Source organism: Sminthopsis crassicaudata, chromosome 2 (assembly GCF_048593235.1).
Source record: "Sminthopsis crassicaudata isolate SCR6 chromosome 2, ASM4859323v1, whole genome shotgun sequence".
In the NCBI taxonomy this organism is placed as follows: Eukaryota; Metazoa; Chordata; class Mammalia; order Dasyuromorphia; family Dasyuridae; genus Sminthopsis; species Sminthopsis crassicaudata.
In genome coordinates, this window is record NC_133618.1 from 289,918,406 (window position 1) to 289,931,647 (window position 13,242).

General features: G+C 36.2%; 1 protein-coding gene across 2 annotated transcripts in view; it reads right to left on the bottom strand.

Annotated features, from left to right (window-relative positions):
* The window catches only part of ITPK1 (inositol-tetrakisphosphate 1-kinase), a 333,492-nt gene that overhangs the window by 140,565 nt on the left and 179,685 nt on the right, over positions 1-13,242 (bottom strand). For both annotated transcript variants that reach the window (XM_074289657.1, XM_074289658.1), the window contains one exon: positions 11,804-11,929. In XM_074289657.1, coding sequence (XP_074145758.1) covers positions 11,804-11,929 — 126 coding nt within the window. The remainder of the gene's footprint in view (positions 1-11,803; positions 11,930-13,242) is intronic.

Sequence of the window (13,242 nt, forward strand, 5' to 3'; positions counted from 1 at the left end):
TTCTAATGGAATCAGTAGTCCACTCCTTAGATATTTATTTTGAATTTCCCTAAACACAGAATATAAACTCTCTGAGAAGAGGAATTGTTTCAGAGATTTTTTTTTTAGTAGTTATATCCCAACAAATAGCACAGCACCTGGCATAAAACCCAATAAATTCTTATTGGCTAGTTATAGTATTACTTGCACGGTATCATGGGGCTAAAATATGATTAACACAGGGAAAGTGCTATACATACAGTTTCAGTTATTATGGCAGAAAACTTCTGAGATAAAAGCTCTTTGTAACCTATAAAACTACGTAAAGAGACACAATAATACAGTTAGCTAATCTAATTCCTCCACCACCACCCCAAAAAAATTATGCAATAACAAAAATAACTCTGAACAACACAATGAAAATAACCACAGATCTAAAGTATTCTTGAAATCCCTATAGGGAACTGAAAATAAAATAAAACTGAATTTCAAAATTAAAAATAATAAAGATAGCCTGAACTTTTAACTCAGAAACAAAGTCATAAATGCTTCCCCAAACTTGTATTCTCCTGTTATAACCTTTAGGAATCTAAGATTACTAGTCACCAAGATGAGACACCAGAAGAGAATACTAAATAGTACTACTATGTAAACTATGTAAAACAGAATAACCATATAATCAAAAGCTATTAAAACATTTGAACCACCATTTTTATTGCTGTTTGTTATGGCAACTCCTTCCTTTACAACATAAGGAACTGCTGCTCCAGGAAAATAAGTCAAGAGACAGCCTTATGAACTTTGAATGATTCTATTTCCTGATAGCATAGCCTAAAAGAAAGGGAGGGTAAAAACATATCAGTCAATAAACAGAAACAGCAGGAGGTCTTTGGCTTTACTGGATAAACTTTGGAAGCATGAAAACAACTGAATCATCAAGCCAGAATTTACAAGGCAGAATCATTTGCCTCAACCCAAAGAAATGACCTCCAACACTATATAAATCACACAACTCCCCAGGACTTGAGCACATCTCCAGAAAAACCCCACTACCAATGGCTATAGGTATTCTTCTAAATCCTACATAACTGTTATTAGTATTATTATTAATTTAAAGATTTTTCACTTCCATCTTCTTAGTTGATTTATAGCTTACAAAAAAAGATTTTCCCTACCACAGCTGTCATTGTGGGTTGGTGGCACAATTTTATTATTCCCATTTTTATAAGTAAGTGAAGATGAGAGAGATGGAAATAACTTGCTATAATTTATATGGGTAGCATCAGCATAGCTGTAATTTGATTCCCACATCTTTGGATTCCCAAATACATTACTGTTGTTTTCAGTGTAGCATATCAGGTACACTAAATCTGGCACAGACTACGTGCTTAATTGATGCTAGTTCAATTAATCAATGTATTATTTTATTTTATAATTTAATATTATTTTTAATTATTATATTTATTAAGCACCCACTGTAGGTGCCAAGCACTGTGCTAAGTGACAGAAAGTTGATTGTACAAATGATCGTTAACCACCCAAAGCAGTAAGATTTCAAGAATATTTTATAACTCATTCTTTTTCATCCCCTCCCTATAATCTTAAATATTGACTCTGGACAAAACATGTTCAATCTGAGCTGCCAGGACAAACAATATTTTTTTATTACTTCTATATAAAGCAGCTCAAAATTTATTTAATGAACTGAGGGATCCTTGGTCAATAGTCTTGGAAGGTGGCTCTTGTGGCAGCACTCATCTTGATACTGGTCTTCACATTTATATATAGTTTCCCGCTCCCCCCCCCCAAAAAAAAAAAAAAAAACAACCGACCTATTCATACCCTATGCATAAAAAATCCAGGCAATGATTAGTTTTCCAAGATGAGTCAACACCAAATTCAAGAAGTAGCTGGTATGAAATTGATCATCTGGAAAACTGATGGGATAGTGGGAGACTTTCCTTTAGAAAATGAATGAGACTGCACACAAAACCCAGAATTATAGATTAAGAGCTAAAAGGGGCCATAAAGTTCAAGTCCAATCCCCTAGTTTTAAAAATGAGAAAACTAAGGCACAGAGAAATTAAGACCAGAATTATACAGCCAGATAGGATCTAAGGTAGGACTTGAACGCAGTTCTTCCTGATTCCATTTATCTACTGTACCATGTACTGATTCCATTTATCTACTGTACCATGTACTGATTACATTTATCTACTGTACCATGGTAACAGGAAGTCAAACAGTACAAATTACCAAAAATAACAAAATTTAAATGTTTCTGCTCTTTTTTCCCCCACAGCCCCTGTTGTTTCTTTGGGAACTACGATAAATTACAGGTAGACAAACAGAAAGAAGGATAAAGACAAATGGGATAGGAAAATCAGGAGACAGCTAGAGTACTTATTAAGCATTTACTATGTGACAGAAAAACCTAACCTAAGCATCAGCTGAACAAAAATCTCCTTTACAACATTTGATAGGTGTTGTTTTACAGACTTTCAGTGATAGGGGACTTGCAGTCTCAAAACAACCTAATCCACTCTGGAACAATTCCAGATTGTTAGGAGGTCTTTGTAAACATGAAGCCAAAATTTGCTTCTTTTTAAAGTGCCTAAATTCTCTTTGTTTTGAGACCAAACAGAATAGAATTTAAATCTCTTTTCTAGGTATATAAAGAAAATGCTAATAAAAGGCTCACTGGCTATATTATGAGAAGAAGAAAAAAACACCTTAGGCTAGTAAGAAAGATTTTCTTGGCAAAAATGTATGACTTGGACTAGACCTATGAAGAATTAGGGTATTTAGTTCTCATTCAGAAGTTTACATTGAACACTATTCTATGAATGTTTAAGTTTAGCATCTCTTTCTTTTTTTTTATTAAAGCTTTTTATTTTTCAAAACATGTACAGATAATTCTTCAATATTAGCTCTTGCAAAAACCTTATGTTCCAATTCCTCCCGCCCTCCCCTAGATGGCAAATAGTCCAATATATAGTATCTCTTTCTCATAAGATAGTCCTAGTCCTAAAGTGGGAAAACTCCCTGATCTTTATCAGACTTTTTTTTTTTTTTGCACATTACACCACACATTCTATATTCCTATGTTCCAGTTAAAATGGCTTCCTTAGCCGTGCCCTACATATGACATTTGATTTCCCCCTTACATGCATTTCTACAAGTTCATGCACTACACCTGAAATAAACTTCACAGAATCTCTGTTCTCTTTGAACATTCAAGTGCCATCTTTTATGCAATGTTTTCTTATAACATTAGGTCCTGGAATGGACCTTTTTTAAAAAAAATTAGCTATATAGACTTCAAAAACAATACTATATGATGATCAATTCTGATGGACGTGACCTTCTTCAACAATGAGATGAACCAAATCAGTTCCAATAGAGCAGTAATGAACTGAACCAGCTCCACCCAGCGAAAGAACTCTGGGAGATGACTATGAACCACTACATAGAATTCCCAATCCATCTATTTTTGTCTGCCTGCATTTTTTATTTCCTTCACAGGTTAATTGTACACTATTTCAAAGTCCGATTCTTTTTGTACAGCAAAATAACTATATGGACATGTATACATATATTGTATTTGACTTATACTTTAACATATTTAACATGTATTGGTCAACCTGCCATCTGGGGGAGGGGGTGGGGGAGAGAGGGGGAAAATTGGAACAAAAGATTTTGCAATTCTCAATACTGAAAAATTACCCATGCATATATCTTGTAAATAAAAAGCTATAATAAAAAAAAATAAATTCACTAAATATTAGACCAAAAAAATGGAATTCACCAGTTTAAAAAAAAATAGCTATATAAGCTACCAATATACTAATAGGCTTGATAATCACATCTCATCTTCTGCTCCTTCTTGAATATCTTGCAAGACTAAATCAGCCATGCACTTACAAATCATCAGTACCTTCTGCCTATCTGATTGGCCACTCTGACTATAAGGCAAGAGCTATGGGCTCAATGGCCCCTTTTTAAGAAGGGGATTCAGCATAATCTTCCTTTGAACATCTTCATTCCATTCCTACATACACACAGACATAGACATATATCCATTGCTTCCTATTCAGTGTTGTCTTTCTTCATTAGGTTATAAGCTCCTTAAGAGCAGGGATCTCAAGGACCTTCTTCCTACCCAATGTTCCTTTCCTTCTTTTTGTATTTGTATCCCCAGTGTATGGCACAGTGTCTAATACAGGTTTGCTATGTAATAAATGTTGACTATTGACTTTGCTGATTATATTTCAATAAAATTAGTTTCCTTTGTAATTCTACATATTTTATTTAATGAATCTGAAAAGGAGTCCACAAGTTTTACCAAACTATTCTTTAAAAAATAGCTTTTTAATTTCAAAATATATGTAAAGATAATTTTCAACATCCATCATCCTTGCAAAACCTTGTGTTCCAAATGTTTCTCTCTCCTTTGCCCCAACCCCCTCCCCTAGACAGTAAGTAATCCAATATATTTTACCAAACTATTAAAAGAGATCATAGCACATGCACAAAAAGGTTAAGAATCCCTATCTTACACAAAGACAATTCCAATTCATCTCACTTGCCATGGCCCTATGAGAAGGGTATGGAAAGGAGAAGGGGAAAAGGGGAAGGAAGAATAGACTTATTCGCTCAGATAGAATGAACAATTTCCTATTTATTCTTGCCTAATACACTATCTGGCATTTAGTAAAAGCTTAATAAATGTTTCTTGATGTGACTTTATCAGAAAAATCTCAAGGTCTCAAAAAGCTCAATAGTGAATAACAACAACAATCAAAAAAAAAAAAAATCTAGCCACTATAGCTTAAGAGTGAAAAAAGTTGTCACCATTAACACATGATTGAGCTCTAGAACAAAATAATGATTTAAAAAAAAAAAAAAAAACAACCCACCAATGAGATAAATAGAAGATTCAAAAATAACCCTAACACTTTGAACATGGAAACATCTAATGTCTGACTCCTGTGCCTGTCATTCCCAATCTGACATAACTAAGTTTTTCTAGTTTTATCTAATATCCCCCCCCTCATATCCCAGTTATTCTATACTTTAGCCAAATCAAATTACTGTTGTTCATCTGATCATAATTCTGTCCTCTACTTGGACTACCCTCTTACTTCCTCTTTACCAGTCAAATCCTTACCCAATGTTAAAGACCAACTCAGATACCTACATCTCCTGCAAACCTTTTTCTAAATTCCTATTAGGTGGGGACCAACTCTGATGCTCTAGTCTGAGTTATAACCCATTACACAAACAAGTTAAACATTAATAATGTATAAAACACCGTATGAGGTACTAGAGAATACAGGAGGGGAAAAAGGGACAGACCGTGGTATTGAAGAATTTTCTTTTAGTAAATGATGCAAGCAACAACAACCACCAGAAAAAATAAGAAGGGACCCCAAGATATCCACACTTAAGAGACAGAAAATTGATTCTAACAAAGGGAACTGAGAAATAATCAGACAGGTAGAAAGAGACTGAGGATAGAACAGTATCAAGAAGTCAAAAGAAAAAATAGTATCCAGATGGAAGGTGTCCTTTCCAACGACAAAAGTTCCAAAGGAAAACAAGGATGAAGAAATGTAATGTTCTTTTCTCTAAATTGTAATCATTCTCTGGGTGCAGATTTCTTGGGGAGCTTCTGGGGGCAGCCTTCGTTTTCAATAATCACCTTAAATGCAGCCAGGAGTTAAAGTCCAAATCCTTTATCGTCTTTTTCCAAGTTTTATCTCCTTCCTTGGGCCTGGTTAGCTTTCTTAAAGGCCTATCTCTTTCCTTGGTTCCCCGAGAGTTCTTGTCTAAATGTCTCCAGCCAGCACAAAGGTAGAAGTGGGAATGAATCTTGACTCCGCCTCCGAGAGTGGGATTGTGGGTTTCTGTGGGCTTGTGAATCTCCCAAAGTCCATCAGCAGGCTTTTCCTTTCCTCCTTATATATGCTCTCTAAAGGTGTGAAGTCTAATGTGTGAGTGAACTCCTTTAAAGTTGTGAACTAAGTATATCACCTTGTCTCAAGTTCTGGCCCATAACATCTCCTTGTAGGATCAGATCAATCATATTGAACCATGCTAAATTAGATAATTATTGTCTCTATTCATTCCAGTGACTTAGCACCTTGTAAGAATCCTAACAAAGAAAAGCCTATCAGTTTTAACAAATAGGTCGTGGGTAATCTTGAAGCAGTTTTAAGAAAATGATAAAGATAATAGACATTAATAAGGGGGAACCAAGATGGTGGAGTTGAGAGAGTGCTCAGCTGATCTCTTCCAACATTCCCCTCAAAAAAATTTTGTTAAATCACATTAAATTGGATTCTGAAATGGCAAAGGCAATAAAAGGTTATAGTGATACATTCATTTAGCATAAGAAAAAATAGGCTAAAAAGAGAGATCTGTGATACGAAGAAGGAGGATAGCTTGGGAATCCCCATAGGTCAAACCAGTGGTGGGACTGTGTGGTAGCAAGACAAGCAACAACAGCTTCAGGAGTTCTCAAAACAGACAGTAAGGTGTGTACTATTCTTCTTTAAAATGTAATGTTCTCTGGGAGCAGGTTTCTTGGGGGCTTCCGGGGGCAGCCTTCCTTTCAGTTCAGTAATTACAAGTACAACCAGGGATTAAAGTCCAAATCCTTTATTGTCTCCTTCAGTCTTATCTCCTTCACTTGGAGCTCAGCTAGTTTTTCTTAGAGGCCTTCTGTAGTCTTGCTTCCAAGAGCTTAAACTGCCTTCTCTGGCTTCTGAATCACCTCGATTGAATGCTGGCTGAGGCTCTGAGAGCTTCTAGTGGGCTTGTCCTCTGTGGCCCTGACAGCTCCTCCTTATATGTTCCACACTGAGTATACACCAATCATTATATCACTAGGAAACCATTATTTGTTGTAGGATTAAATCAATGCTAAACTAGATTTAACCACTGTCTCCTCAATTCTACTTACTTAGCACCTTGTAAGAATCCTAACAAAGAGGACCAACAAATGGTCAGAAAAGGATTATAGAGGATTTCTGTGCTAGCAATAGACACAGGACAAGGCTACTCCATTGTCTATATCCATAATAAAGGTAGAAAGGAGCCCTTTATGTTGAGAGAAAATGGAAGCCTTAAGAAAGAGAGTATCACCTCCAGCCCCAAGGGACCAGGGACCCTAAGGGACAGGATTTTCTGCTTTCTTTCTTACAGGAAAACAGTAACCACACTGCTCTCCAAATCATATATCCTGGAAACCCCCAAACTTTCCAAAACCTCAGAATAAAATCAAATAAAAGTTACAGAGAGAAAATTAGGCCAAGAAATGAAAACAAAGACAGATAGATAGTACAGCAAATAGAACAGCAGCCCAGGAGTCAGAAGGACTTGTGTTTAAATCCAGATTCCAAAACATTCTAGCTATCTGACCCTGAGCAAGTCACTTAACCACAACCACCTCCCACCAATAAAGAAATTAAAGCAAATGAAGAAAATTATGAAAAGACAATAGCTCGGGAAAAGAGACACACATACACACACATATACTGAAGGAAAAAAAAAAAAAAAGATACTGTCCAAATGGAAAAAGAGTAACAAAAATTCACTGAGATACAAAAACTCCCTAAAAAGCAGAATTGGCCAAATGGCAAATAAGATACAAAAGCTCACAGGAGAAAATAATTCCTTAAAAATTAGAACTGGGAAAGTAAAATACAATGATTTCATAAGACATCAAGAAGCAATACAATAAAGTCAAAAGAATAGGAAAAAAAAAACCCCACAAATATTATAAAGATGTTAGCTACTCTGAACAAGACAATGACCCAAGACTATTTCAAAGGATCCATGATGGAAAATGCTATCCATCTCCAGAGAAGGAATTGATTAACTCGGAATAGCAATTGAAATATAATTTTTAAAAATTCTGTCTTTATTATTTTATTCTGTATTTTCTTTTGCAACATGGCTAAATGAGGGGATGATGAATAAAGAAACAGAGGCAACAAGTAGAAATGAATCTTTTTCAACATTTGGCAGGGAAAAGGAATAAAATTATATGGGTTAATAACTTGAAGAGGTCATGGAGCCACTTAAAAAAGGTTTATTAAAAAAATGTGTTTTCAAGAAATCAAAAATATCAACACATTAAGAGTGAGGGATGATTTATGGAGGGAGAGAGAGAGAGAAGAGTGGACAGAATGAATAGGGAGGATATATTTAATGGGAAAACTCCTTTTAGGAAATGGAGAGGGTGAGGTAAAAAGCACAATAAGCAAAGAAATTAGACTTGGTAATGATAAATATTAGTTCTTTCTCAAGAACTATAGCAAATAAGGAGAGTATGGTAAGTCAGTCAGCACACATTTTTAAATACCTACTATATATCAAACACTGTACTAAGAGTTTGGGATACAAAGAAACACACATATACACACACATTTATAAATATGATAAACTGGAGACAATCAACATAAGGAAGGCATTAGAATTAAGAGAAGTCTTCTTATAAAAGGTAGAATTTTGGCAGAAATTTAAGGGAAAACAGGAGGTGATGTGAAAAGAGTCAGAATTCCAGGCATAGGAGACAAGCAAATATGAAAACAAGAGTTGGAGATCATCTTGTACAAGGAAAACAACCAAGGAAGTCATCACTACTAAATCACTGTTAAGGAATAGGATTAGAAAAGTAGGAAAGGGCCAGGTAATGAAGGATTTTGAAGGCCAAACAGAAAAATTTCTATTTTTTCATGGAGTTTGTAAAAGGGTGCCACTAGAGGTGACTCAACAGAGAGTTGACTCATATCAACACTTCAGTAGCATCAATTTTTCTACCAAGCAAAAGATGGAATGGAGTAGCGAGAAATCTAAAATAGGAAGATCAAAAATGCTAATATAACAGGCCCAGTTGTAAAATGATAAGGATATGGGTCACGATGGTGGCAGTATCAAAAAAGAGAAGGGATAAAATACAAGAGAAATCATACAAAAGTAAAATCAAGAGAATTTTGGCAAGTGATTAGATTTTGAGGAATTGACACCAATGTTTTGAAGGATGGTAGTGCCCAAGAGAGTAATAGAGATATTAAAAAGAAAGATAATGAATTCAATTTATGACATTCTGAATTTAAGATGTCTGTGTAACATATAATTTGAAGTGGAAAAGAACCGAGAATAACAAGAAATGGTTAGGCCTGGATAAGTGATCTGAGAATCAACTGGCTCCAGGGAAACTGAAGAGATCATCAGCAAAACAGTAAAGAAGGAGAGGAAGAAAAGAGGGCCTAGGGGAACATTCAACTTTACTAAGTGTGACCTAAACATAATCCTAGCCAAGGAGACTGAGGGGAGCTCATATAGGCAGGAAGAAAACTAGGAGAGAACAGTATCACTACTAAAAAGTGTTATTACCCTAGAGAGAAGTGGGTATCAAGGAATAGAGGATGCAGAAAACAATAAGGATGAAAGGCAGAACCAAGATGACAGATAAAAGGCAGGGACTCACTGAGCTTTCCCCCAAACTGTTCCAAATTCCTCTAAATAGATTTTAGCACCTCAGAACACACACCAAAAAAAGAGCAGAAAATGTTCCATCTGAAGATAACTTAAAAGGTCAGCAGGAAAGGTCTATGGCACCAGGGTAGGAGTCCAGCACAGAGTCCTGGTTCCAGGCTGTGGGCCTCTGAATCAGAAGTAGTACTGGTGGTTTTTAGACCTCTCATCTCAGGGACACCAAAGAAAACTTGGAAGGTGAGCAGGAAAGGTCTGTCAGTAGGATGAGAGGGCTTGGGCAGACCAGCACTGGGCTTGGGCAAAGGTGATCATGGAAACTTCCAGAGGCCTCAGCTCATAGAAAGGTTTTTTACTAGAACTAGAAGGGCTTTGTTAACACACTAGGACTTACTGAAACAGAGGATTGGGGGCACTCCTCACAGTTTAGCAAAAAAGTGTACTTGTAATCAGGACCCTAGAAGGATCTCTAAAAACAATTTAGGACAGTGTATTCTCCACCCTGGAAAAGGAGCCCTATTTTAACAAAGAGTTAAAAGCTCAGTAATACATTGGAAAAATTAGCAGACAACAGAAAAAGATTCTGACTACAGGAAATTACTATGGGTGACAAGAAAGATCAAAACACCCACTCAGAAGAAGATCCAAAGCCTCCAAGATAAATAAAAATTAATTTCAGACTGGAAGAGTGCAAAAAGAATTCTGAAAATCAAGTAAGAGAAGTAGAGGAAAAATTGGGAAGGAAACTGAGAGTGGTGCAAAAAGAAATTTTTAAAAAAGCTAAATAAGGAGAGGAATGTCTTAAAAAGCAAAATTGTTCAAATGACAAATAAGGATAAGTACTAAAAAAGACCATTAGAATTAGCAATTAAGAGATTACTGGTAACTCTGGAGACAGCAATTACAATTTGATGAGGTTGGAAGTCATACTGTAGACAGTTAAAAAGTGTAAGAGGAAAGAGTGTAAGAAGGAAGGCTCTGATCAAAGAAGTCTTTTTCAAAGAGTTAATCGCAACATAGAAGAGAGAAACAGGACAAAAGGTATTGAGAATGAATAGATTAAGTGACAGTTTTTGGTAACAGGCTAAATTTGGGCATGTTTGTAGTTAATAGAAATACAGCCAAAGAGTGATTGAATATAAACTGGTGGGATGGCTAGGTGGTACAGTGGATAGAGCACCAACTCTGAAGTCAGGAGGACCAAAGTTCAAATGTGGCCTCAGACACTTAACCCTTTCTAGCTGTGTGAGACTGGGCAAGTCACTTAACCCCATTGCCTCAGGAAAAAAAAAAAGAATATAAATGGGAGAGAACAGGAATTATAGAGGAGACAATCTGCTGCAGACACATAGAAAGGTTTGCCTTGGCAAAGAGAAGAGCCACTTCCTTATGAGAGGGATGAAAGAGAAGAAAGTTGCAGAAGATTACTGAGTGATGTGATATGAGGAGGAGATTAGAAGAGAAAATTTTGAATAAAAGACTTCACGGAAATAAAGGATGTCCTAAAAGTCTCAGTAGAAGTTTTAATAGCTTACTGCTACACTAAGACATTTGGGATACCTTTGTATAAAACAAGGTTCTCAGCTGAGAAGGAGGAAGGAAAAAGAGAAGGAAGAAAAGTAGTAAGATGAGCCAACCACCTTAAGAATGATGGAGAGTTCAAATCTGGTTTGAGTTCAAATCTGGTCTCATACATTTAACACTTCCTAGCTGTGTGACCCTGGGCAAGTCACTTAACGCCAGCCTCAGGGGGGGAAAAAATGATGGAAAGGTTTAGGAAAACTGTTATAGTGAGTGAGTGAGTCAACAAAGCATTGCTTAGCCCCTCTGAGGTTCATGATTTTCTCTAATTTCATTCAGCAGAGCACAAGTAGGAGAAAAGGCAATAAGGGGTGGAACTAATCCAAGGTTAAAGCATGATAGGGAAAGATCTTCAATAAGATATGGGCAGGTAAGAGATGTAAGAAACTATATCAGTGAATGCTGAGAAAGCCTTTGAGGTAAAAAAGAGGAAAAGTGATGAGGAAGGTTCTATTATAGACAGGCTTGATTTTCCTCAAAGATCACAAAGTACATTGTTTATTCTCTACATGTGCCCTGATCACATTTCACTGCATAGTATACAGTGATGACTGTAGCTGCACAAACCCAAATAGACTGAGATCATAATCTACAGAAATTCTTTTATTATCCTTGATTCTTAGAACAGATCAGCAAACTAGAAATGGAGAGGAAAATGATGATGATGATAAAAATGAACAAATAAATAGATAGATAAACAGATAAATGGAGGCTTCTTTAAGCAATGGACACTACCCACCTGGAATCTATGAACCAACTCCAAGGATTGGCTGTCATTCTGATCAGCTTCCAGGATGACATCAGTCAGTTTGTGTATGATCACATCCAGGGGGCCCTGCTCCTCAATTGGTCTGCTAAGGTTGAGCTAAAAGAATAAGAAACAGAAAGAACAATATTTCAGTCTTTAAAGCAGAGATACCATTTTCAATTGCCAAACATTGAATATATCAGTCAACATTTAGTAAGTATCTACTATATACTAGGCCGTATGTTAGTAACTGTGAAGGCAAATACAACAAATAAAACATCCCTGTATACAAAAAGTTTTTCATTCTAAAGAAGGAGACATGTATGTATGTGTACACAATATAAATGCAAAGTAGATTAAGGAGAGGTAGAAAACATTGAGGAGAGAAAAGAGGTGTTGAAATCAGACAATATTTCATGTAGAAAGTGGTGCTTAAACTGCATCTTGAAGAGAAAAGCAATGTGATAGAGATAAAGGAGGGCATTCTAAGTATAGCCAGTACAAAGGCATAGAAATTGGAGATGCTATGTCATATAGAAAAACAGAAAGGCCAGACTGATCCCACAGTATGGACACAGTTGTATCCAATAAGACAGCAAAGACAGGAGTCGGGTCAGCTAAAGCTTTAAAAAGCTAAACAAGAGTTTACATTTTACCATCAGAAACACTAGAAAGTCAATTGAGGAAGAGTATGACATGGTCATATCTATGCTTGAGGAAAATCAATTACAACAGAATGGAGGATGGACTAGAATGTGGAGAAAACTGGAGTCATGAAGACTAATAGGAGGCCACCAGAACTAATCTAGGCATTAGCTAAAGAGGGCCTGAATTAATCTTACAACTATAAAAGCAGAGAGAAGGGGTTGGATGCTAAATGCATAGATAGACATGGATAAAAAAATGGGCAGACAAAACAAAGAGAAAGACAGAGATCAGATCTTTGATTTCACCAATACAGAGAATTCCCAAAGGAGCAAAGTCCTCCAAGTCAGCACCTTCTCTAGAACTTAGCCTTATAGAACTACTTAACATACTACAACATTTAAGAAACTTGCCCAGAGGAATACAGAGAGGCTTGGAGAGACTTACATCAACTGATGCTGAGTGAAATGAATAGAACCAGAAGATCGCTGTACACTTCAATGTTGTATGAAGATATATTCTGATGGAAGTGGCTATCTTCAACATAAAGAAGATCCAACTCACTTCCAGTTGATCAATGATGGACAGAAATAACTACACCCAGAGAAGGAACACTGGGAAGTGAATGTAAATTGTTAGCACTACTGTCTATCTACCCACGTTACTTATACCTTCCGAATCTAATACTTAATGTGCAACAAGAAAATGGTATTTACACACATATATTGTATCTAGGTTATATTGTAACACATGTAAAATGTATGGGATTGCCTGTCATCAAGGGG